The 27,366-nt window shown below is 46.2% G+C and overlaps 1 protein-coding gene across 4 annotated transcripts in view; it reads left to right on the top strand.

Annotated features, from left to right (window-relative positions):
- DCLK1 (doublecortin like kinase 1) overlaps positions 1–27,366 on the top strand; it is a 560,745-nt gene that overhangs the window by 264,573 nt on the left and 268,806 nt on the right. For all 4 annotated transcript variants that reach the window (XM_063951824.1, XM_063951822.1, XM_063951823.1 and 1 more), the window contains one exon: positions 5,898–5,997. In XM_063951824.1, the coding sequence (XP_063807894.1) occupies positions 5,898–5,997 (100 nt within the window). The remainder of the gene's footprint in view (positions 1–5,897; positions 5,998–27,366) is intronic.

Below are 27,366 nucleotides of genomic sequence, written 5' to 3'. Positions count from 1 at the left end.
GTGAGAATTGAGACCACAAACTTAGCCCCCTCAAGCCAGTGTCTCCACTCCTCGAGTGCATCCTTAATAGCCAACAATTCCCGGTTACCCACGTCATAATTCATCTCGGCAGGCGAAAATTTACGGGAAAAGTAAGCACAGGGATGAAGGCGATTATCAGACACTCCCATCTGAGAAAGCACTGCCCCAATACCCATCTCAGAGGCATCCACCTCCACCACAAAAGGACGCTCTGGATCTGGGTGTCGCAGCACCTTGGCCGAAACAAATGCCCTTTTGAGACGGGCAAAAGCCGCTTTAGCCTCACAAGACCAGTGAGCAACATCCGCCCCTTTCTTAGTGAGTGCCACCAAGGGCGCCACTATAGACGAAAATCCAGCGATAAATCGTCTATAAAAATTCGCAAAGCCCAGGAAACGCTGAAGCGCCTTCAAACTAGTGGGCTGCACCCAATCCAGGACTGCCTGTACCTTGGAACCCTCCATTTGGAAACCTTCTGGGGAGATGATATATCCTAGAAATGCGATTTGATGAACTTCAAATTCGCACTTCTCCAGCTTCGCCCCAAGCCGGTGGTCTCTGAGTTTCTGGAGGACTAAGCGTACATGCTTCCGATGTTCCTCCAGGGAATGGGAGAAGATTAGGATGTCATCTAAGTATACAACTAAGAATCTATCCAAATATTCCCTGAGCACATCATTCATGAAATCCTGGAAGACTGCCGGGGCATTACAGAGCCCAAAAGGCATCACCAAATATTCATAATGCCCTGAGTGGGTATTAAAGGCAGTCTTCCATTCATCCCCCTCTCTTATTCGGATTAGATTGTACGCACCGCGTAGGTCAATCTTAGAAAAAATGGTGGCAGTACGAAGCTGGTCAAACAAAACCGAAATGAGAGGCAGTGGGTACGAGTTTTTAATCGTGATACGGTTCAATTCCCTGAAGTCGATGCAGGGTCGCAACGAACCGTCCTTTTTACCCACGAAGAAGAACCCCGACCCAACTGGAGACTGTGAAGGTCTGATAAATCCCTTAGCCAAGTTCTCCTGAATGTACTCTGCCATAGCCTGAGTCTCAGGACGTGACAGGGAGTACAACCTGCTCTTGGGAAGCTTAGCATTTGGCAACAAATCAATGGCACAGTCATAGGGGCGATGGGGAGGTAGTACCTCTGCAACTTTTTTGGAGAACACGTCCGCAAAATCTGCATAACACCCTGGCAATCCTGGCAAACTTAGCTGCGAGAGCCTGACTGGAAGGCTCAAGCAACTCCTGAAACAATCAGTACCCCAACTAAGAATCTCCCCAGAGACCCAGTCAAATTGAGGATTGTGGGCCCTTAACCAGGGTAACCCCAACACCAATGGGGCAAAAGTACAGACAGTAACATAAAAGGACAATTTTTCAGAGTGTGTGGCTCCAATAAACAAAGAAATCTGGCTAGTGCAAGAGGTAATTTTACCTTGGGATAATGGTTCCCCGTTTAACCCACAAATCTCAATTTCCGATGCCAAGGGTACTAAGGGAACAGAGTGTTTCAGGGCGAATTGGCGGTCCATAAAAACCCCGTCGGCCCCACTGTCCACAAAGGCCTCAGTCTTGACAGTTTGACCGAGGATCTTCAAGGTCACCGGAATGATAAAAGTCTTCTTGGGAAATTCTGACTTCTGGCCTGACAGGATATTTCCCATCACCCTCAGGCCCTGAAGTTTTCCGGCTTTTCTGGGCATGATACTACCACGTGACCTTTATTCCCACAGTACAAACACAACCCCTGCTGTCTCCTCCGCGTCTTCTCACGCGAGGAGAGGCGGGTAGCCCCAATCTGCATAGGCTCCTCAGAAAATTCCTCAGAGTCTGAGGTTCCCTTGGGAAGGAAGGAAATCTCAGTCTCCCTTTCAAGCCTACGCTCTCTCAGCCGTCTATCCACCCGGATGGATAACTGCATGAGCTGATCCAAGCTATCAGGCAAGGGATATTGTACCAGTTGGTCCTTTATCTGGTTAGAAAGACCTCTTCGGTACTGGTGTCTCAGGGCTGGGTCATTCCACTGGGTATCATGGGCCAACCTCCGAAACTCCGTACAGTAAACCTCAACTGGCCTTCGCCCTTGCTTAAGGATCGAAATCTGAGCCTCGGCTGAGGCCGTCTTGTCAGGGTCATCATACAACATGCCCAGTGCCGTAAAAAAAGCATCAACACTTTTAAGCGACGGACAGTCAGGCTGCAACCCATATGCCCAGACCTGTGGGTCTCCTTGTAGCAAGGAAATCACTATGCCCACCCGCTGAATCTCCGACCCAGAAGACTGAGGCCTAAGCCGGAAGTATAGCTTGCAGCTCTCCTTGAAACAAAAGAACTGCGAGCGATCTCCAGAAAAACGATCCGGGAGATTTACTTTCGGCTCCTTAACCCCTGCAGGTGCTGCTGCTGCGGGAGCTCCGCCAGCAGCCTGGGAGGTGTGCATTTTAATGGACAAATCATTAAATTGTCGAGTCAGGACCTGCACCTGATCGACCACCTGTTGCAACGTATTTTGAGGGGTATGCTCCATATTCCCACAAAATTTCAACAGGAGTATTAGGCTGCTGAATATGTTATGCACACCAGTGCCTGCAGGAAAGTACTGGTGTCAGAACTGTTATGCACTCCAGTGTCCGCAGGAATGTACTGGTGTTTGAACTGTTATGCAAAACAAATGGACTCACAGACAAACTGGGGAATATGACATAACGTACACAGAAGGTAATAGGGTAACAAAATACACACAAAGTGAACAGAGAAGCCCAGAGGCTAAGGAACTGGGTATCTCCCTTGTATTAGAACTGCACAGATGGAAAAAGCAAGATGTTGTGTTTTAATACGTAGAGAACCCGAAATGCTGTTGCTAAGGGCAACAGCAAAACCCTAAAGGGTTACCAACGGGTGTAGCAGTAAACTCCTTGGTCAGAGATGGAATGATAGACACAAGGAGAGTCTCCACAATCCTATCTCTCACTTGCAGTGCACAGGTTTTAGCTTACTGCCACTAAACTGACCCCTGACACCTAGCACAGTGAGACAGGATTAGACAGGCAAGTCTTAGAATACAGCCGCAAACTTGCTAAGTTCACAGAGTAGTAACAGAACCCCAGCAAGCTAAACGACTGACTCCAGTCTTACTGCTAGGTCTGGATTGGCAGAGTGTAATACCAAATCCCCAGGCCTATTTGCAGTAAGCAACAAACAAATACAAAGCTACACGGTACTGGCTAACTTTCATGAACTGACTAACCAACAAAGATTCAGCAGCATCTGCTTACCCTGAAAAGAGGCCTTATAAAGCAGGTGCTGTCCACGCCCCACTCAGACCTCACAGACTGTGAGCACAAAAACCAGCACCGGATCCCCTGCCGTGCACAGAGCCTATAACCACTGCACAGCAAAAGACCCGAACCGGAGTATCAGCTGCGCTCAGGTTACTCCACTAGCACTTGTCTCCCGGTTGCCATGACGACGTGGCAGCACAGGGCAGGAGACCCTAACACCAACGTACCTCTCTGAAGGCTTTTCCTGAGTCTTGCTGATGGGGGGGGGGGATAGCAAAACACAGCTTAATGAGGAGCTATAGGGATTTCACCTGAAAGAGGTTAGTGCTGGGCATGAGTGGTGTGAAGACAGACTACCCCTTGACAGTTTTCATAATGTGGGGTTTTAATCCATTCCCTTGCATCCAAGTTCTGTTTCAGCGTTCTAAAGCGTTCTAAGGCATTGAGGCTCTGCGCCAATATAATGGGGCTCCAGTTTTCAGTGTCAGTTTGTGAGGAGACATTCATGGAGTAGTTCAATCTCCATCACTGGTTGTTCTGTCCACTGACTCAATAATACTCTACTAATAAGGGTACTGTAACTTAGCAGGTACTCACTCGCTGGTGGGGGTGGCAGCTCATTCTTTGATGTTGAAGACTTTACAATATTTAATAGAATTGTTTAAGTCTAATCAGTTTGGGTTCAGGGTGATGGCATTAGCAATGCTTTCCTACATAAATGTGCACCTCTTAGTATTCTTCCACATGAAAGAACAGGGGTGGCCGCGGAGGTAGATTTATTTTTAGAATCCGACCTCTGGTACATGAAAATATAACAATATCTTACCCTTAGTATCAGCTTTGTGCTAAAATGTGAGTTCTAGTCCTGATGTCATAGCTCAGTATGTGTAGGAAGTTTGTATTGTAATCATAAGTCATTATTCTCTAATTGTGAAACGCCCACAGTTTCTTGCTTGTGATCAAGTTGCTTTTAAGTTGTTCATTAATTGTGCATTGGTGGTCATTCCGAGTTGATCGCTCGTTTTTTTTTCGCAACGGAGCGATTAGTCGCTAATGCGCATGCGCAATGTCCGCAGTGCGACTGCGCCAAGTAAATTTGCTATGCAGTTAGGTATTTTACTCACGGCATTACGAGGTTTTTTCTTCGTTCTGGTGATCGTAATGTGATTGACAGGAAGTGGGTGTTTCTGGGCGGAAACTGGCCGTTTTATGGGTGTGTGTGAAAAAACGCTGCCGTTTCTGGGAAAAACGCGGGAGTGTCTGAAGAAACGGGGGAGTGTCTGGACGAACGCTGGGTGTGTTTGTGACGTCAAACCAGGAACGAAACTGACTGAACTGATCGCAGTTGCCAAGTAAGTCTGGAGCTACTCAGAAACTGCTAAGAAGTGTCTATTCGCAATTCTGCTAATCTTTCGTTCGCAATTCTGCTAAGCTAAGATACACTCCCAGAGGGCGGCGGCTTAGCATGTGCAAAGCTGCTAAAAGCAGCTTGCGAGCGAACAACTCGGAATGAGGGCCATTGTAAGGAATTTGAATGTATGGCCAAATTTAACTAATCTCACCTTAAAGTTTCAACTGTAAACACAAGCCTTCTACTCTCACTCTATGTAGTCACAGGCAGAGTCGGACTGGGGCATGTAGGGCCCACCGGGGGAATACAATGGTAGAGGCCCATGTTTAGGGGTGTGACCAGTCTCTCAAGGGGGTGTGCCCAGCCACCACATTGGTTTCCCTAACCATTTTGCGTGGGTTGGTCCCCTAGATAAATATATACAGTAAATACTGTAGTGCATGCATGATAATGTACTAGATTAGTAACAGCACAGTCTGGAACCTGATGCATAGAGGAGAGGATGGGCCCTCGGACAGTAGGGCCCACCGGTGGTTTCCACTATAACCCTGTGGACCAGTCCAACCCTGGTCACAGGGTCCCGTACTTAGTAACACTTTCCCTTTATTTTGATATGGCATTGTAAAGCGCTCACTTGGCACCAGGGGTGTTTGTGTCAATAGAGACTCCAATTAAATATTGACTATCCCTCGTTAATCTATGTTGGAATAATTGCATTTAATTTCATATAATTGGTTCATTTCAACAAATGTATTTTAAAATGGTTTCAATGTTTGCTTAACTCTCTTCTCTTCTAATATGAAATGTTCCGTATAAATAAAATGAATAGCCCCAGACCATGTATTGTCATTATTTGTAAACTACGTTATGTTTGCACAATATTACACCTCTGTAAAGCAGCAGCTAATGCAGTATAACAAAAAGGGCCCAAACTGTAAGCAGCAAATTCATTCTGCAGCTGTTTGCGCAAATGGCGCTAATTGGCAACAGTGTAATAATTACTTTCCGTCCATTGAGTCAGTAAATATTGGCATGATTGACACATGAAGGTACTGTACTTACGGATTATACGGCATCACCCCCCTGCCACATTCTCTTGTCATTAAATGTACTTTTGATATGAAACAGATGGTCGGACTTACAGGTCCCTGCTGAGTTTATTATGCAGACTGTGGTTTGAGAAGTGGACGTGAGTTGTTATGACATCCGGTGATAAAGTATAACCTCTCTTTCAGGTGATGTGCCTTCAGGATTTCTTTGGTGATGATGACATTTTTATTGCTTGCGGACCAGAAAAGTTCCGTTACCAAGATGATTTCTTGCTGGATGAGAGTGGTAAGAGAGATTTTACAAAACCTTGAGTGACTTAGACAAGTGTTCCAGCCCTTGTGATTGTATCCAAGTTTGTGTCAACCAAACATCTTACAGATCGCTATCAGATCCAAGATCAACAAGTCTTTTGCAAAAACAAAATATTTCCATTTCAATATCAAAAACAGATGGATATATGGTAATGTACTTAACAGTAAAATCACAACCCCTGTCTTTCTGTGTGTGCATATATTATCCCCATGCCATGTTATCAGCTAGATATGATGTTAATGCTGAAACTCACATCCATCATTAGCCACATACCTTAAGAATAGAATTTGAGAATGTATAGTAAATGCAACGTTTTATATCTCCGGTTCCCTTTCCTATAAAGCCAGCAGTCTATCTGTGATTTGTCACACACGAGCAGTAATTTAGCTGCTTAAAAGAGTTCAATTTATTACTGTAACACAATGCTCCAATATTTTAAGATTCTCTAAATCTGGAAAATGGGTATTGATGAAGCCTGAAAACGGGTCCAAAGGGCCTATAGAAAACAGAAATAATAGCATAAAACCTTAGAGAAATCAGGCGTTTGATTTCATTTCCTAAACTGCGCTAGCGGCTCACTGCAACCATTTTATTACTTCCCAACTCCACTCACTAGGGGCCCAATGTAAACACTGTATTACTTTCCACTGTACTCACTAGGAGCCAACTGCAACAACTGTATTACTTCCTAACTCCACTCACTAGGGGCCCAATGTAAACACTGTATTACTTCCCAACTCCACTCACTAGGGGCCCAATGTAAACACTGTATTACTTCCCAACTCCACTCACTAGGGGCCCACTGCAACAACTGTATTACTTCCTAACTCCACTCACTAGGAGCCAACTGCAACCACTATATAACTTCCCAACTGTATTCACTAGGGGCCCACTGCAACCACTCTATTACTTACCAACTCTACTCACTAGGAGCCTACTGCAACCACTGTATTACTTCCCAACTCTACTCACTAGGAGTCCACTGCAAAAACTGTATTACTTCCCAACTCCACTTACTGGGAGCCCACTGCAACCACTGTATTACTTCCCAACTCCATTCACTAGGAGCCCACTACGACCACTGTATTACTTCCCAACTGTACTCACTAGGGGCTCACTGCAACCACTGTATTACCTCCCAACTCTACTCACTAAAAGCCCACTGCAACTACTGTATTACTTCCCAGCTCTACTCACTAGGAGCCCACTGCAACTACTGTATTACTTCCCAGCTCTACTCACTAGGAGCCCACTGCAACAACTGTATTACTTCCTAACTCTACTCACTTGGAGCCCACTGGAACCACTGTATTACTTCCCAACTCCACTCACTAGGACCCCACTGCAACAACTGTATTACTTCCCAACTCCAAAAACTAGGAGCCCACTGCAACCACTGTATTACTTCCCAACTATACTCACTGGGGGCCCACTGCAACCACTGTATTATTTCCCAACTCTACTCACTAGGAGCCCACTGCAACCACTGTATTACTTTCCAACTGTACTCACTAGGAGCCCACTGCAAAAACTTTATTACTTCCTAACGCTACTCACTAAGTTTTGCTTTCCAAAGCTTGATACTTATGGGGAAAAAGGCAGTGTTCTCAGTTTTGACCGCATTGTAGTGTTAGTACATCTCGCCCACAGAGCTGAGTATAAGACTTATTATCTCTGCTTTTTATAAATAAGTTGTTATGTACACATAGACACATATAGATAGAGTAGATCTACCGTTAATATCTTTATTCTTAGTGTTCATTTTCGCTTGCGGGCATAGAGAAAGAACATAGTAGTGTATGGAGCACTTCCCTAGAGATAGCCTATTCTTAAGGATGGTTTAAGTTATTCAGGAAATCTGCTGTTGCTATGGTGCATAAATTACATGTGCTGATAAGGTCACCCTCTCCTGACTTGGAAACCACAGATTTCTAGGTTGGAGTTCTATGTGGTATGAGGTTGTTGTTTTTTATAAAGATAAAAATATTTTTCTAGGAAAAAATGCCAGATCCTTAAAGCAATAACAATAAAAGCATGTCACAGTCTGCCTCCCACGAACATTTTGTTTCAGTGTAATTCTGTTTATGTACATAGGTTCACATGCAGATTTCTTTGCATCTGCCCATAGTTTGGCAGGATAATAAGTTCATTTATGTCAGTTTGTAATTGCTACATATCTAAGTCATTCAATTCCCATGCTCATTTCCTATTGATTTGATAGTGAAAACCCGCAAACACAGAGAGGCAACAATCCATAAATGAGATAGAACAGAGGTGCGTATGAGTTCAGAGCAGGGGATGGTATGGTAACCCTTCACCGGGTTCCGTATAATTCACCAGCGGGCGGGATGCCGGCTGTCAGTATCCTGACAGGAGCATCCCGCCCGCCAGAATGCTGGCAGAGGGGCGAGCGCAAAGAGGCCCTTTGCGGGCTTGTTGCGATCGCCACAGGTTCGGTGTCTCGATGCGCTCGCCACAGGATCTATTCCCACTCTATGGGTGTCGACGACACCCACGAGTGGGAATAGTCCTGTTTTCTCTAACGTCCTAAGTGGATGCTGGGGACTCCGTAAGGACCATGGGGAATAGCGGCTCCGCAGGAGACTGGGCACATCTAAAGAAAGCTTTAGGACTAACTGGTGTGCACTGGCTCCTCCCCCTATGACCCTCCTCCAAGCCTCAGTTAGATCTCTGTGCCCGAACGAGAAGGGTGCACACTAGGGGCTCTCCTGAGCTTCTTAGTGAAAGTTTTAGTTTAGGTTTTTTATTTTCAGTGAGACCTGCTGGCAACAGGCTCACTGCATCGAGGGACTAAGGGGAGAAGAAGCGAACTCACCTGCGTGCAGAGTGGATTGGGCTTCTTAGGCTACTGGACATTAGCTCCAGAGGGACGATCACAGGCCCAGCTTGGATGGGTCCAGAGCCGCGCCGCCGGCCCCCTTACAGAGCCAGAAGGCAGAAGAGGTCCGGAAAATCGGCGGCAGAAGACGTCCTGTCTTCAACAAGGTAGCGCACAGCACTGCAGCTGTGCGCCATTGCTCTCAGCACACTTCACACTTCGGTCACTGAGGGTGCAGGGCGCTGGGGGGGGCGCCCTGAGACGCAATAAAAACACCTTGGCTGGCGAAAATACATCACATATAGCCCCCAGGGCTATATGGATGAATTTTAACCCCTGCCAGAATCCATAAAAAAGCAGGAGAAAAGTCCGCGAAAAAGGGGCGGAGCCTATCTCCTCAGCACACTGGCGCCATTTTCCCTCACAGCTCCGTTGGAGGGAAGCTCCCCTGGCTCTCCCCTGCAGTCACTACACTACAGAAAGGGTTAAAAAAGAGAGGGGGGCACTAATTAGGCGCAGTATTAACTATACAGCAGCTATAAGGGGAAAAACACTTATATAAGGTTATCCCTGTATATATATATAGCGCTCTGGTGTGTGCTGGCAAACTCTCCCTCTGTCTCCCCAAAGGGCTAGTGGGGTCCTGTCCTCTATCAGAGCATTCCCTGTGTGTGTGCTGTATGTCGGTACTTTTGTGTCGACATGTATGAGGAGAAAAATGATGTGGAGACGGAGCAGATTGCCTGTAATAGTGATGTCACCCCCTAGGGGGTCGACACCTGAGTGGATGAACTGTTGGAAGGAATTACGTGACAGTGTCAGCTCTGTATAAAAGACAGTAGTTGACATGAGACAGCCAGCTACTCAGCTTGTGCCTGTCCAGACGTCTCATAGGCCGTCAGGGGCTCTAAAGCGCCCGTTACCTCAGATGGCAGATATAGACGCCGACACGGATACTGACTCCAGTGTCGACGGTGAAGAGACGAATGTGACTTCCAGTAGGGCCACACGTTACATGATTGAGGCAATGAAAAATGTTTTACACATTTCTGATAATACGAGTACCACCAAAAAAGGTGTATTATGTTCGGTGAGGAAAAACTACCTGTAGTTTTCCTGAATCTGAGAAATTAAAGGAGGTGTGTGATGATGCGTGGGTTTCCCCCCGATAACAATTGATAATTTTTTAAAAAGTATTGGTGTATACCCTTTCCCGCCAGAGGTTAGGGTGCGTTGGGAAACACCCCCTAGGGGGGATAAGGCGCTCACACGCTTGTAAGAACAAGGGCTCTACCCTCTCATGAGATGGCCGCCCTTAAGGATCCTGCTGATAGAAAGCAGGAGGGTATCCAAAAATGTATTCACACACATACTGGTGTTATACTGCGACCAGCAATCGCCTCAGCCTGGAGGTGCAGTGCTGGGTTGGCATGGTCGGATTCCCTGACTGGAAATATTGATATCCTAGATAAGGATAGTATATTATTGCCTATAGAGCATTTAAAAGATGCATTCCTATATATGCATGATGCACAGCGGAATATTTGCCGACTGGCATCAAGTATAAGTGCGTTGTCCAATTCTACCAGTAAAATGGTCAGGTGATGCGGATTCCAAACGGCATTTGGAAGTATTGCCTTTGAAAAGGGACATTTGGGGTCGGTCTTTTAGACCTGGTGGCCACGGCAACAACTGGGAAATCCACGTTTGTACCCCAGGTCGCCTCTCAAAATAAGACGCCGTATTATCAGGCGCAGTCCTTTGTTGGCAAGCGGACAAAAGGTTCCTCTTTTCTGCTCGTGACAGAGGGAGAGGAAAAAGGCTGAAGAGATTAGCCAGTTCCCAGGAACAGAAACCCTTTCCCGCCTCTGCCAAGCCCTCAGTATGACGCTAGGGCCTTACAAGCTCAGGCACGGTGGGGGCCCGTTCTCAATGAATTTCAGTGCGCAGTGGGCTCACTCGCAAGTAGACCCCTGGATCCTTCAGGTAATATCTCAAGGGTACATATTGGAATTCGAGACGTCTCCCCCTCGCCGTTTCCAAAAGTCGGCTTTACCGACGTCTCCCTTTGACAGGGAGGCAGTTTTGGAAGCCATTCACAAGCTGTATTCCCAGCAGGTGATAATCAAGGTACCCCTCCTGCAACAGGGAACGGGGTATTATTCCACACTATTGTGGTACCGAAGCCAGACGGCTCGGTGAGACCGATTCTAAATCTAAATCTAAAATCTAAAATCTTTGAACATTTACATACAGAGGTTCAAATTCAAGATTGAGTCACTCAGAGCAGTGATTGCAAACCTGGAAGAAGGGGACTACATGATGTCTCGGGACATCAAGGATGCTTACCTTCATGTCAAAATTTACCCTTCTCACCAAGGGTACCTCAGGTTATGGTACAGAACTGTCACTATCAGTTCAGACGCTGCCGTAGGGATGGTCCACGGCACCCCGGGTCTTTACCAAGGTAATGGCCGAAATGATATCCCTTCGAAGGAAGGGAATTTTAGTTATCCCTTACTTGGACGATTCCCTGATAAGGGTAAGATCCAGGGAACAGTTGGAAGTCGGTGTAGCACTATCTCAGGTAGTGTTGCGGCAGCACGATTGGATTCTCAATATTCCAAAATCGCAGCTGGTTCCGACGACTTGTCTTCTGTTTCCTAGGGATGTTCCTGGACACAGTCCAGAAAAAAGGTGTTTCTCCCGGAAGAGAAAGCCAGGGAGTTATCCGAGCTAGTCAGGAACCTCCTAAAACCGAACCAAGTCTCAGTGCATCAATGCACAAGGGTTCTGGGTAAAAATGGTGGCTTCCTACGAAGCAATCCCATTCGTTAGATTCCACGCAAGAACTTTCCAGTGGAACCTACTGGACAAATGGTCCGGGTCGCATTTTCAGATGCATCAGCGGATAACCCTGTCACCAAGGACAAGGGTATCCATCCTGTGGTGGTTGCAGAGTGCTCATCTTCTAGAGGGCCGCAGATTCGGCATTCAGGACTGGGTCCTGGTGACCACGGATGCCAGCCTGCGAGGCTGGGGAGCAGTCACACAGGGAAGGAATATCCAGGGCTTAGGGTCAAGCCTGGATACATCACTTCACATAAATATCCTGAAGCTAAGGGCCATTTACAATGCTCTAAGCTTAGCAAGACCTCTGCTTCAAGGTCAGCCGGTGTTGATCCAGTCGGACAACATCATGGCAGTCACCCACGTAAACAGACAGGGTGGCACAAGAAGCAGGAGGGCAATGGCAGAAGCTGCAGGGATTCTTCGCTGGGCGGAAAATCATGTGATAGCACTGTCAACAGTATTAATTCCGGGAGTGGACAACTGGGAAGCAGACTTCCTCAGCACGACCTCCACCCGGGAGAGTGGGGACTTCACCCAGAAGTCGTCCACATGATTAAAAAACTCGACAGGTATTGCGCCAGGTCAAGAGACCCTCAGGCAATAGTTGTAGACGCTCTGGTAACACCGTGGGTGTACCAGTCAGTGTATGTGTTCCCTCCTCTGCCTCTCATACCCAAGGTACTGAGATTGATAAGATGGAGAGGAGAAAGCACTATATTCGTGGCTCCGGATTGGCCAAGAAGGACTTGGTAACCGGAACTTCAAGAGATGCTCACGGAGGATCCGTGGCCTCTACCTCTAAGAAGGGACCTGCTCCAGCAAGGACCCTGTCTGTTCCAAGACCTACCGCGGCTGCGTTTGACGGCATGCCGGTTGAACACCGGATCCTGAAGGAAAAAAGGCATTCCGGATGAAGTCATCCATATCCTGATCTAAAGCCAGGAAGGATGTAACCGCAAAAACATTATCACCGCAATTGGCGAAAATATGTTGCGTAGTGCGAGGCCAGTAAGGCCCGACGGAGGAAATTCAACTGGGTCGATTCCTACATTTCCTGCAAACAGGAGTGTCTATGGGCCTGAAATTGGGGTCCATTAAGGTTCAGATTTCGGCCCTGTCAATTTTCTTCCAAAAAAGAACTAGCTTCAGTCCCTTAAGTTTAGACGTTTGTAAAAGGGGTACTGCATATACAGCCTCCTTTTGTGCCTCCAGTGGCAATTTGGGATCTCAATGTAGTTTGGGTTCCAAAAGTCACATTGGTTTGAACCACTTAAATCTGTGGAGTTAAAATATCTCACATGGAAAGTGGTCATGCTGTTGGCCCTGGCCTGGGCCAGGCGCGTGTCAGAATTGGCGGCTTTATCCTGTAAAAGCCCTTATCTGATTTTCCATTCAGACAGGGCGGGATTGAGGACTCGTCCTCAGTTTCTCCCTAAGGTGGTTCCAGCGTTTTCACCTGAACCAACCTATTGTGGTGCCTGCGGCTACTAGGGACTTGGAGGAATCCAAGTTGCTGGATGTTGTCAGGGCCCTGAAAATATTTCCAGGACGGCTGGAGTCAGGAAATCTGACTCGCTGTTTATCCTGTATGCACCCAACAAGCTGGGTGCTCCTGCTTCTAAGCAGACTATTGCTCGTTGGATTTGTAGTACAATTCAGCTTGCACATTCTGTGGCAGGCCTGCCACAGCTAAAATCTGTAAAAGCCCGTTCCACAAGGAAAGTGGTCTCATCTTGGGCGGCTGCCCGAGGGGTCTCGGCTTTACAACTTTGCCGAGCAGCTACTTGGTCAGGGGCAAACACGTTTGCTAAATTCTACAAATTTGATACCCTGGCTGAGGAGGACCTGGAGTTCTCTCATTCGGTGCTGCAGAGTCATCCGCACTCTCCCGCCCGTTTGGGAGCTTTGGTATAATCCCCATGGTCCTTACGGAGTCCCCAGCATCCACTTAGGACGTTAGAGAAAATAAGAATTTACTTACCGATAATTCTATTTCTCATAGTCCGTAGTGGATGCTGGGCGCCCATCCCAAGTGCGGATTGTCTGCAATACTTGTACATAGTTATTGTTACAAAAATCGGGTTATTATTGTTGGGAGCCATCTTTTCAGAGGCTCCTCTGTTATCATACTGTTAACTGGGTTCAGATCACAAGTTATACGGTGTGATTGGTGTGGCTGGTATGAGTCTTACCCGGGATTCAAAATCCTTCCTTATTGTGTACGCTCGTCCGGGCACAGTATCCTAACTGAGGCTTGGAGGAGGGTCATAGGGGGAGGAGCCAGTGCACACCAGTTAGTCCTAAAGCTTTCTTTAGATGTGCCCAGTCTCCTGCGGAGCCGCTATTCCCCATGGTCCTTACGGAGTCCCCAGCATCCACTACGGACTATGAGAAATAGAATTATCGGTAAGTAAATTCTTATTTTCTCCACTTTTAGCACCGCTTAGTACATCTCACCCTATGTCTGTAGATACAGTATAAAGCCAAGAGGACTCACTGCCGGTAAATCATGTGTATTACTATAGTGATATATAGTGATACTTATTTAGGCCATAGCCATCAGCTGTAATATGCTTTTGTGTGTATATCTGTGTGCAACATTTTGTAATAGCAGCCAAAGATTATATAATTACAGAAACATTATACAGAAACAGCATTATATACATTATATAGAAACAGTTATTTGTTCCTTTTGCAACCTCCACAGTAGTCACTATTCCTCCCTGTTCCGTTCTTGCTTCTTAGCATATAAGGAGCTCTAACAGCATCTTATATCACAGTAATATATAATGGCTCACTGTTTATAATAATCAAACCTGAATAACATTAAAATTGCATATGACCTATTCAATCAGAATGTGAGGAGTGATAGAGATCAAATAATGGAATGAATGGAAAATTGTCTTTATCACTGGAAATGGTCCTTATGAATATGTAGTCATATCATTTTGGTCTCCAGAATTTATTTTTTTCAGAATGTATTTAAATTACAATTTCAATTTCCAGGGACATTTGTGGTCAAGTATCTTGATGCTGTTTTCTTAACTTGGTGGTAGTAGAGGAGGGTTGTAACTGTATCTGTTTAGTGTTGACCAAGCTCAGATACAATTTTTTGTACAAAGTGAAGAAATACTGTGTGTGTGTGTGTGTGTGTGTGTGTGTGTGTGTGTGTGTTTGTGTGTGTGTGTGTGTGTGTGTGTATGTATGTATATATATATATATATATATATATATATATATATAAAAAACCCAAGTGAACGTTACAATTAGACCCAGGAAAGTTATTTCACTTGGATCAGACTTAGCTCAACCAGACAATTGTAGACAATTAATTTATAATGGATCTTCATCTACATCTGCCCCCCTAGCATTATATTGATGGGTCCCCTGTCCCAATGCTTCTTAAGAGACATCTCTCCGCGGCAGTTATTAATTTTATTACACATAATAGTGCATTAGTTAATTTTCTGAACCATAGTAGTGCGCCAGTTAATGCTATGCCTCGTAGTAGTGCCCCAGTTAATGTTATGCCCCGTAGTAGTACCCCAGTTAATGTTATGCCCCGTAGTAGTACCCCAGTTAATGTTATGCCCCGTAGTAGTACCCCAGTTAATGCTATGCCCCGTAGTAGTGCCCCAGTTAATGCTATGCCCCGTAGTAGTGCCCCAGTTAATGCTATGCCCCGTAGTAGTACCTCAGTTAATGTTATGCTCCATAGTAGTGCCCTAATTTATTCATGAACCATCATAGTTCCCTAGTTTACATGATGTCACATTGTAGGGCTGCCACTACACATTATGCCACACAGTATCCCAAATTCATATTATGACATACAGAGCTCCCCAGTTAATATTATGACACATTACAGTGCCTCCTGTTCATACTGTGCTACATTACAGGGCCATTGATTTAAAATTGTGCCATGTTACATTGCACCAGTTTATATTATACCACACTATAATGCCTCCATATCATATTGTGCCACATGAAAGTGCCCCAGTTCTCATATAGTGGCCTCCACATTACAATGAGCAGATCAGATTATGATACATTGTGTCCTCCAGGTCATATTCTGACACATTACAGTGCCCTCCAGTTCATATTCTGCCACATTAAAGTGGTCTCCAGTTCAGAGTGTGCACATTACAGTGCCCCCTTACCATTATAACACCCACAGCACACTTCTCTCACGGAAAATGTTATTCAGGATGGGCGATGGATCAGACCCAATTGTGTAGCAGGCAAATCTTGGAAGTTGGTATGCAACTTTATAACCTGGGTCCAGGCCTCCCTAAGCCTTTGAGCCTCATAGCAATGGAACCCCTTGCACCCACTATCGTCATGCCCATGCCCCTGTACAAACGGAGGGCGGATGTCGGACGTCAAAGCCGAGCCCAACATCGCTGGATCCGTCACACAGGGTAAGTATGTCCAGGGCTGGTCTTGTTTTGCAGGAAACTTTTTAAGCATAGCAGGGCTGCACAAGCGTTCGCAGCCCTGCTATGCTAGAATACACTCCCCCATAGGCGGAGATTAGTTGATCGCACCAGCAGCAAAAAGTTGCTTGGTGCGATCAACTCGGAATGAGGGCCATAGATGGATGTGGTCCATTCCCGATCTACCATCTGTCTTCATCTTGTTTAGGTGTAACTACTCCTCATCCTGTGTTATAGAAGTACTGTAACATTTAATAGTTTGTATAGACTACTGTTACAGAATATAAGTGCTGATTCAGGTTGGATCGCAAAAATTACAAAAAAGATGCGGTGCATGTGCAGCGCCCGTCCTGCGCATGCACCCACATTTTCTGCCAGGGGCCGCAGAAAATGCGATCACCTCTGTCTGTCAATCACGGGCGTTCGCGGGTCGGGGTCGGCAACGCTTTGTTTCGTAGATGGAGCGTTGCAGTGGCGTGGGGATGCAAACTGGGGCGTGATCAGAAAGATGGCGGCTGCCGCAATCAGGAAAATGATGGCCGGTCTCCTTCATTTCTACGATGGAGCAGAAATTGCTATGCGATCGCAATTTGTGCTTCATCAAGGGGAGAAGGCGGCGGTCAGCATGCTGGGCGGACTTGCCCTGCAATGGGCGGCCCCCAGCATGCGTTCAGAAGGATTGCAAATTCTACTACTTGAATCGGGCCCCATATTTGGTATTTTTCCCCCCTTCTGAATATATTTTGATAAAGAAAAAAAAAACTATTTAAAAGTTTAGCTTTCCATTAATCTACATTTATTTGTCCTAATTCATCATTTAGTGGCCGAGGTTATAGATATATTTTTCTTGCTGTTTATGCACTTGAAAAAACGTTTTAGAATTAGATTTGCTATCTTTTGCAATCATTTTTTAAGCTTCACTCTTTATTAACCTGATTTCCTTTGTACTTCTTGTATTAATTCATTTTCAGTGCCTCTAGTTCTAAAAACATAGATGCTTTCTTTCTCCACGGTCTACTTTTTTAAACCACACTGTGTCCTGGAAATGCTGTTGCTTTACACTAAGCACTTGCTGTAGTATTTATTGAAATTATTTGTTAGATACCTGTGACTGGATGACCTCACTGCGCCAGTCTCAGATTTATTGTACGTACAAGGTTTCCTGTTCTTGAGTAACCTTAGTAGGCTTCACCACTCGTATGGATGCTGTCTCACCGCCAGTAATCGCCCGTTACTGACTCCTCCCTGTTGTCATAGGTGGGTATCTCACTGCCACCACCAGGCTTCTAAACTGGCACCAGAAACCACTTCTCTCTGGCTCTTACCACTGGCAGCTACAAGATGATACAGAAGTACACTCCTCTCAAGAGGCAGTGGCATCTCTATGGGAGTGTGGGCCTCACCATCTAAGGGGGTGACACCAAAATAGCAGCGCTACTCTACTACTATTGTTTCACCCTCTTGGATTGTGTCACCGAGTAGCCGAGAGACCTGGCAGAGGTTGGGGTCTGCCGAAGTGCTGGGCAACGTGGACAGTCACTCCCCCAAAGCGATACACCATACCACTCAACCACAGAAGATAGGAGCTACCGAATTCCCCGGGTGTCTGTCGGGAATGTAAGCCGCTGCCACTGCTTTCTCCACAGAGGAGGCAGACGGCCAGAGAAAAGGAAGACAGCTCCAATGCCACAGAAGAAGTCACAGCTGGGGGCGTGGTTTCACATACATGAAGTCACACCTCTTTCACAAGCACTCTTTCGCTCTATTTCCGCAACAGGAGTCACCACACCTGGGGACGACACTGTCAAGATGGTCAGAGGATACATATTGTTACAGTGCCACATCAGCTCTTTTTATATTAAGATGACACAATACATTGGGCAGTAGTCCCACCCATATTCCTCATCTGACTAGTACACAAATCAAGAAACTCTCTCAAAATTAAATATAACCAAAATTTCACAGGAACTCTCATGCTGCATTCAGATCGCAAATGCCGGATCCTACCCGGTAAGAGAAACGTGTCCTTACCGGGTGGGATCCGGCATTTGCGCTCCTCTGCTGGCTTTCTGACCCGGCAATATACCAGGTCGGTTGCCATAGCAGCGGGGGGCGCAGCAGGGGCGGGGGTGGAGGCGGCGCCGGGAGATGAGCTCATCTCCTGCGCCGCCTCTGCATATGCTGTGAATGGGAGCCGTGTCGCATCGGAACGGCTCCTATTCACACTGCACCTGACCCGGTATTCAACCCGGTAATAACCCTTCTTTTTTACCGGGTTGAATTACCGGGTCAGGCGACCCGCTAATTCTGCAAAGGACCTTTCACATCGCACACTGACCCGTTTCGACACGGCAATATGCCGTGTCGATACCGGGTTTTTAGTGCGATGTGAAAGGGGTATCAGTTGTGTTCTTTTTCTGATATTTCCAACACAGAATGAAATAAAATATGTGGTGTTGAGGGGGCGGGGTCTGTTGAGGGAGCAGGAATGCTCTCTCCTCACAGGGCCTGACTCTGAGTTGGACACAGTTATGGCCTTCCTTGCGTTTTTGTGCAGTTGCGTCTGTGACTTTATGGTAATAATGCAACACCGCCCTTCCCTAGTGCAAGGACTGAGACGCCCACTGTCAGTGTGTACAGGCTCTGCAATCATGCTTTGTGCATCAACACCACCATCGGTTGCACCACTGGCACTTTCACCAGCCTTATGTTATGTGCAGCTCATCCATCTGAGTATGGCCAATGGCAGCAACTCAGCGTCTCTATACACAACCACTATCAGCAACATGCCTGTGTCCCTACAGTATCACACCCATACTATGCTACTACTGGGTCTGATTAGCCAACCCCCACCTAGGAATGACCTACACATTTCTAATACACTTCTTGGTGCATCCGTCTGACTCTGTACCATGACTCTGTACAAACACCATCGGGATGCATAAGTGGTGCAACTCAGACGCATGCCCAGATGAAAAACATTGCACAAGAAAAAAAAAACACTGTAGTTCACAGCAAAATAAATAAACATTGCCTTTCCTCAGTAAGTGAAAAACAATGGAGGTCATTCCGAGTTGTTCGCTCGCAAGGCGATTTTAGCAGAGTTGCTCACGCTAAGCGGCCGCCTACTGGGAGTGAATCTTAGCATCTTAAAATTGCGAACGAAGTAATCGCAATATTGCGATTACACACCTCGTAGCAGTTTCTGAGTAGCTTCAAACTTACTCGGCATCTGCGATCAGTTCAGTGCTTGTCGTTCCTGGTTTGACGTCACAAACACACCCAGCGTTCGCCCAGACACTCCTCCGTTTCTCCGGCCACTCCTGCGTTTTTCCCGGAAACTGTAGCGTTTTTTCCCACACGCCCATAAAACGGCCTGTTTCCGCCCAGAAACACCCATTTCCTGTCAATCACACTACGTTCGCCTGAGCGAAGAAAAAGCCGTGAGTAAAAATCCTAACTTCATAGCAAATTTACTTGGCGCAGTCGCAGTGCGGACATTGCGCATGCGCACTAAGCGGAAAATCGCTGCGATGCGATGAAATTTACCGAGCGAACAACTCGGAATGAGGGCCCATGTGCAGAAACACCTAGGGGGTGGTCTCTCACACCAGTCAGTCACAGTTAGAGAGTCAGTCTCATGGACAGTTGGTCTCTCTGTGGTTTCTCCTGGTTCACGGACAGTCTCTCATTCACGAACAGTCACTCACTGGCAGTTGGTAACTCGGTCAAAGGGATAAAGGTATGAGTTTACTTACGCTAAATCAGTGTACCCCATGTCCAACCAAAATACCCCATATATATATACCCCATTGTACCCCACTTCAACCAAAATACCACATATTATTATTATGACATAAGCATGTGTTAATCACTGTATTACAACTATATCAAGTATGGGCCAAGTAAATAGAAAAAAAATAAAATAAGTATAAGCAGCTTTAAAACACAGCAGGGAGAACATCTCAGTCACCTTACACGCATTTTCTCCAGTACTCTCTCAAAAGAAATCTAAAACAATTCACAGAATTCTTTGCACACGTGAATATGGGTTGCACTTAAAATGCCGGCTGTCGGGATCCCGGCGTTCAGGAGACTGACGCCGGAATTCTGTCAGCCGGTGAAATACCTATACCGAAGTGTGGCGAGCTCAGTGAGCCCGCAAGGGGACTCGCTGCCAGAATTCCAAAAGACGGGATGCCGCTGTCACTATATTGACAGCCAGCATACCATTTACAGATATATCTTACCGAACCCCTCAGTATAGTAACAAAGTAACACTGCTCAAAAAAATAAAGGGAACACTTAAACAGCACAATGTAACTCCAAGTCAATCACACTTCTGTGAAATCAAACTGTCCACTTAGGAAGCAACACTGATTGACAATCAATTTCACATGCTGTTGTGCAAATGGAATAGACAACAGGTGGGAATTATAGGCAATTAGCAAGACACCCAATAAAGGAGTTGTTCTGCAGGTGGTCACCACAGACCACTTCCCAGCTCCTATGCTTTCTGGCTGATGTTTTGGTCACTTTTGAAAGCTGGCGGTGCTTTAACTCTAGTGGTAGCATGAGACGGAGTCTACAACCCACACAAGTGGCTCAGGTAGTGCAGCTCATCCAGGAAGGCACATCAATGCGAGCTGTGGCAAGAAGGTTTGCTGTGTCTGTCAGCGTAGTGTCCAGAGCATGGAGGCACTACCAGGAGACAGGCCAGTACATCAGGAGACGTGGAGGAGGCCGTAGGAGGGCAACAACCCAGCAGCAGGACCGCTACCTCCGCCTTTGTGCAAGGAGGAACAGGAGGAGCACTGCCAGAGCCCTGCAAAATGACCTCCAGCAAGCCACAAATGTGCATGTGTCTACTCAAACGATCAGAAACAGACTCCATGAGGGTGGTATGAGGCCCCGACGTCCACAGGTGGGGTTTGTGCTTATAGCCCAACACCGTGCAGGACGTTTGGCATTTGCCAGAGAACACCAAGATTGGCAAATTCGCCACTGGCGCCCTGTGCTCTTCACAGATGAAAGCAGGTTCTCACTGAGCACATGTGACAGACGTGACAGAGTCTGGAGATGCCAAGGAGAACGTTCTGCTGCCTGCAACATCCTCCAGCATGACCAGTTTGGCAGTGGGTCAGTAATGGTGTGGGGTGGCATTTCTTTGGGGGGCCGCACAGCCCTCCATGTGCTCGCCAGAGGTAGCCTGACTTCCATTAGGTACCGAGATGAGATCCTCAGACCCCTTGTGAGACCATATGCTGGTGCGGTTGGCCCTGAGTTCCTCCTAATGCAAGACAATGCTAGACCTCCAGTGGCTGGAGTGTGTCAGCAGTTCCTGCAAGACGAAGGCATTGATGCTATGGACTGGCCCACCCATTCCCCAGACCTGAATCCAATTGAGCACATCTGGGACATCATGTTTCGCTCCATCCATCAACAGACTGTCCAGGAGTTGGCAGATGCTTTAGTCCAGGTCTGGGAGGAGATCCCTCAGGAGACCATCCGCCACCTCATCAGGAGCATGCCCAGGCGTTGTAGGGAGGTCTTACAGGCACGTGGAGGCCACACACACTACTGAGCCTCATTTTGACTTGTTTTAAGGACATTACATCAAAGTTGGATCAGCCTGTAGTGTGTTTTTCCACTTTAATTTTGAGTGTGACTCCAAATCCAGACCTCCATGGGTTAATAAATTTGATTTCCATTGATAATTTTTGTGTGATTTTGTTGTCAGCACATTCAACTATGTAAAAAACAAAGTATTTAATAAGAATATTTCATTCATTCAGATCTAGAATGTGTTATTTTAGTGTTCCCTTTATTTTTTTGAGCAGTGTATATGAGGCAAAATGTGTACAGACCAGTGCAGTAAGTTACTGTTGATGAAAATGTAGTAACAAGTTCTGTGCATTGACCTACACACACACACACACACACACACACACACACTGATCACCCCCTGCCTGAACAGTAGCAGTGTAATAAGTTTCTGTTGAGGATACAACAATAGCACACACAAAAGCTCATACCCCTCCTTAGTGTAACAGTGCCGTCAATTACTGTAGAGCAGTGGTTCTCAAACTCGGTCCTCAGGACCCCACACAGTGCATGTTTTGCAGGTAACCCAGCAAGTGCACAGGTGTATTGATTACTCACTGACACATTTGAAAAGGTCCACAGGTGGAGCTAATTATTTCACTTGTGATTTTGTGAGGGGACCTGCAAAACATGCACCTTGTGGGGTCCTGAGGACAGAGTTTGAGAACCTGTGCTGTAGAGGATAAAGTACTGGGCACTGCTTCTCCCCCCTTCAGAACTTACGTGGTTTCTGGCGTTAATGCCATGGAGGCAGCCGTGAGTACAGAGGAGAGGACGCTGTGTAGACTGTACTGTAAATATAGAGTGAATGATAGGAGAAAGGAGAGGAGGGCCTAACCTGTAAAGCAGCACAGCTCATTAGGTTCCAGGGGAGGAGCCAGCCACTGCAAGCACAGCACTGCTGGGTAAAAGAGGCTGGCTCATGCTGGAGTCTGGACAGCAGCAGTAAGTTTGAATTCAGGGACCACCTGTTGCCTGTGACCCTGGGAGCATACGCTACAGATCTCTTGGCTGCAGTCTCTGCCAACTTGCTAAGTGTAGCGCAACCTCCACACAGCAGCATGTAGCAGCCTGCCCCTGCTGACTGTAAAGTGAGCTGAACGCTCCAAATGCTGCCTGTCAGGAGCAGAGCTCCGATCGTAGCAGTAATGGTGAGTCGGAGGGGAACGCGTAGCACTGCCATGTCCACCTGACACAGCGGAACCTACCACTAAGATTCTGGTGGGCCAAACTGCCCCTGGCCTCCAGCCTGCAAATACCAGCTTCCCCTGCCAGCTCACCCAATACATTATAGCTTCCGCTGCATTCTGTCCTCCCGAACAGGTGCAGGCGTCCACTCAGTAGCCCGTGCAGGTGCCTGGCCTTCCCAGTCCCTGACACGCATGCAGCCGTGCTACATGAGCAGACTCCGGACATGCCTCTGTGGCAGTGCGGAGCAGATTTATGCACTCTACTGTCTCCAGCAGCAGTGAGCCAACTGGGTGTGCTACTGCAAAATCTGTGCTGGATCAGCTCCGGGCAGGGGACCCATGGTGAAAGGGGGGCCCGGGGTACTCACCCCCTGTGCCCCCCGCTTAATCCGGCTCTTACTGTAGGACAAGCCTCTATACCAAAATGGCAAAGCCTTATAAATCCTATATAGTAAAATATGTTTCTATAAGTGTGCAGTACATCCCCTAAACATACATATCTATAATTCTACAACTGTACACTACACATCAAATGTAACATCTTAAAAATGCAGTAAAATGTTTCCCAACATATTGAAATATTTTCAAAACAATGTTTCTGTAGTCCAGCACCTGGCGCTGAGAGTGAACTCTCCAGGGGGTATAGTTACTAAAGGTCGATTTTGTTTGTTCGATTTTAATCAACGTTAAATCGATTTTAATCGATGTTGGGCTTCCAGGGGTAAAACATACATTTACTAACATTTAAAAAGTAATATAAAAAATCATCTGCTAGTAAATGTGTGTTTTAACCCTGAAAGCCCAACATCGATTAAAATGGATTTAACATCGATTTAAAATCGAACAAAAACAAACAAAATCGACCTTTAGTAAATATACCCCCAGGAGGCACGGCCACCAGGCACCTCCCTGGCATCACAGACAGCTGCAACAGATGCTACATCATTAAATATGCATTCCATTTAAAGCGCATAGCGCCAATATTTCCCTTTGATTGCACGCAGCGCTGGCGGCCATCTCTGTATCCCAGTCTCCATGTTTTTATTAAATAGTGCATTGTCCCTGTCTACAAGCTTCAGTGGTCGATTGTGCAACTTCACCTTTCCCCCTTCTAAAATGAATAGTTATTGTAGCTCCCTTACAAATCATTCTATTATAACTAAAGTCCAGATATTACCATGTTGTGATGATTAGTCCATAAATTAGATACAGATGTATGCAAAAGTTTGGGCACCATTTTTCAAATGACATTTTTAACTGAATCTATAAATGAGAATAATTATTATTAATTTGCAGTTTATAGACACTGGCTGCAGGATGTAATGCCACGTGAGTTCGGCGGCCGTGCAGGGGCAATCACAAGGCATGGTTTTGCCTTCTCAGTGATAGCCCCTTTAGAAAAAAATGCATCCGATTAGGGACGGCATCACGCACAGCCGTCGAACTCGGGCGGCATTACATCCCGCCGTGAATGTGGTAAAGCATACCTCCCAACATGACCTTCTCCAGGAGGGACACAATGCTCTGCTTCTGGACTTTCCCCATAATTTATGATTGCGACACCTGTTTTGTACAGGTGAATGGATAAGAAAGGTGTTTCACCACAGGTGATGGCAATCACAAATTAAGAGGGAAGTCCAGGAGCAGAGTATTTTACAGTATCTTCCCTGATAAGCTTTCACTATCCTTGCTGTAGTCCTGGGGGCATCTGAGGGTATCCGGAATCTGGGTTGACACCACTTAGGTTGACACCCATTAGGTCAACACCCATTGGTCGACAGTGAATAGGTCGACACAAGAAATAGGTCGACGTGGCAATTAGGTCGCCATGCAAAAAGGACGACATGAGTTTTTCAAATGTTTTTTTCTTTTTTTTTTTACTTTTTCATAATTTATGATCCACGTGGACTACGATTGGGAATGGTAACCTGTGCCGAATGCAGCGGTAGCGGGGCGATGCACCTTGCCCAAGTCATGGCGAGTGAAGCGATCCATGCGAGGGGACACGGTGCACTACTTGGGATTCCCAGTCACTTTACGAAGAGAACGACCCCAAAAAAACATTTAAAAAACTCACGTTGACCTTTTTTATGTCGACATAATGGCCGTGTCGACATATTTCTAGTGTCGACCAATAGGTGTTGACCTAATGGGTGTCAACCTAGACACTGTCAACCCTGAGTCCCATACCCCATCTGAGTACTGGTAATCTTACTTTGCTTTATGGAAAAGCAACTACTATAGGTTAAGCTGTTGGTCCCAGTTGGATAGAATACTGTCAGGATCCTGGTGGTCAGAATGCCAACAGAAGCATCTCGATGGACAGAATCCCAATGGTAAATACTGGAGTTTGGGCTATGATGGCTGCAGGAGAGGTGGGTTAGGGTTAAAATACTCACCGGGATATATCTGGATTCTGAACAACGGAATGCCACTGTCGGGATCTCAACCACTGAGATTTTGATACCAGGGCCGTAACTAGGATGCCACCACATTGGGCACCGCAAGGCAGGGGGCGCTGTTCTACACCACCTGTCTTTTTTTTTTTAATCAAACTTGCTTGCAACCAGTGGTGGATTTTACCTGTGGGCTGCAGGACAGAACTGCAGCCCCCCCAAGCAAAATCCGCCACTTCAGTGAGCTTAGCTGAGCTAGTTGAAGTCTGTGACTGCACTGGATTCACTATGACTGGCAGTGCTTGCCTATTGGAAGTTCTGCAAGTCACCCACAGGACAGGCAGTCCCATTGCAGCTGATGCAGTCCATAGAAGCTAGGGTTTTGCACATGCGCAGTCAAGCCGCCACTTGTGTGCAAGCGCTGGTTCTGGTGCCTGCCAGATCTATTGTGCAGGGGCTGGGACTCAGGTGTCTCCTTGCCTCTTCCTCCTCTCTTCAGGGGTAACGGCAACCCCCCTACCCAAGACAGGTAGGAGCCACCGCTGCTTGCAACTTCATCCTCTTTAATCCCTGGGATCACCTGACCGCTCCTATATCCCTCTCACATCCCTAAGCATCGTCAGTCACACACACACCTTTATTTAAGGCACACATTTCAAAATATTCTCTTACTTCCCACACAGGAGCAAATAGCTTTATGAGTAAGGTGTTTTACTGCAATATGGAAGGTCATGAGTTTGAATCCTGGGTATGACAGTATTTTAAATTGTGTGCTTTAAATAAAGGAGGATGTGACTGAAGGTTCTGGGTATGACTGCAAATAAATGTCTATGACTGCTAGGAAATGTGTGCTTTAAAATAAAGGATAATGTAACTAAATGACAAAGAGCAATCAAAGTGCATAATTGAGGGTATAAGAGAATTGGTGTCCAACACCATTTTCTTGGGAATGTTCTGTAAGTATAGGTGTTCTATAAATTAATATATCATGTGGGAAGGGGCATCATAGCAAGTGCATTCACTGAATGCCAGGGCTCGCCTTATGTCCCTATCTGAAAAATATAGTATATAACAGTGGATCTCAAACTTTCTTGAATCACGGAACCCTAGAGCATAAGAATTATTTTCACGGCACCCCTAGGCCAAAAGTTTCTTATTGAGAAATTTAGAAAGAAATATTAAATTAAGTATATTGTGTTCATCTGTCATCCTTAGGTACAGCTGTGTAGTGAGGAACAAGATTTGCTTCTGTTTGTCCACATATTTTATGGTTGACTTGACAGCCACTGGCACTGTTTTTTTCAGATTACATTGACCATAAATAATTTGATTTGGTCCTGGACCACCTACCCAGGGCACCCCTGCAAGTGTCCCGAGGTACCCCAGGGAGCCACGGAACCCAGTTTAAGAACCACTGGTATATAGAATTATCTGCAAAGCTTGAGCACCCCTAGTCAAATTGAATCTTTCACTAAATCTCTAAGTAAAAGGGAGTAAGTGCAAACTCTGCAGGGTACAAACTTAGAAATAGAAGTGTATAAGTAGATTGTAATTATCTGTAAGCTCAGGTGAATGACTGAAAGACGGGCAAGACTATATATATATATATATATATATATATATATATATAGATTTGCAGTTGCAAACATTAATGGTAATACAGTGTCCCTGGAGATATATAGAGGAAATGTCTGCCTTATTATCAATGTAGCATCTACAGTATATGAGGTAAAAGTCCTGTAAACTACACTAGCTGGTCAACCTTCATACCAGATTTGCTGAGGGGGTTTATGCATCCTTAGGTGATTTGAGTTTTGGAATGCCAGCGATCAGAATATTGACCGCGGCATCCCGTTTGTGATAATCCACCCTAACCTGCCCATCCCACTGCCTAAACCTAACACACTCAAGATTCCGGCGCTGGTATTCCTATCAGTGTCGGATTCCGGCGGCCTTATTTAGACTGCCGGGATCCCGACCATCGGATCCTGAATGGATCCCATTAGGTTTTCCTGCAACCAATT

The sequence above is a fragment of the Pseudophryne corroboree genome, chromosome 2 (assembly GCF_028390025.1).
Source record: "Pseudophryne corroboree isolate aPseCor3 chromosome 2, aPseCor3.hap2, whole genome shotgun sequence".
Classification (NCBI taxonomy): domain Eukaryota; kingdom Metazoa; phylum Chordata; class Amphibia; order Anura; family Myobatrachidae; genus Pseudophryne; species Pseudophryne corroboree.
The sequence above is the reverse complement of the archived record's forward strand: the minus strand, read 5'-3'. Positions and strand labels throughout refer to the sequence as shown.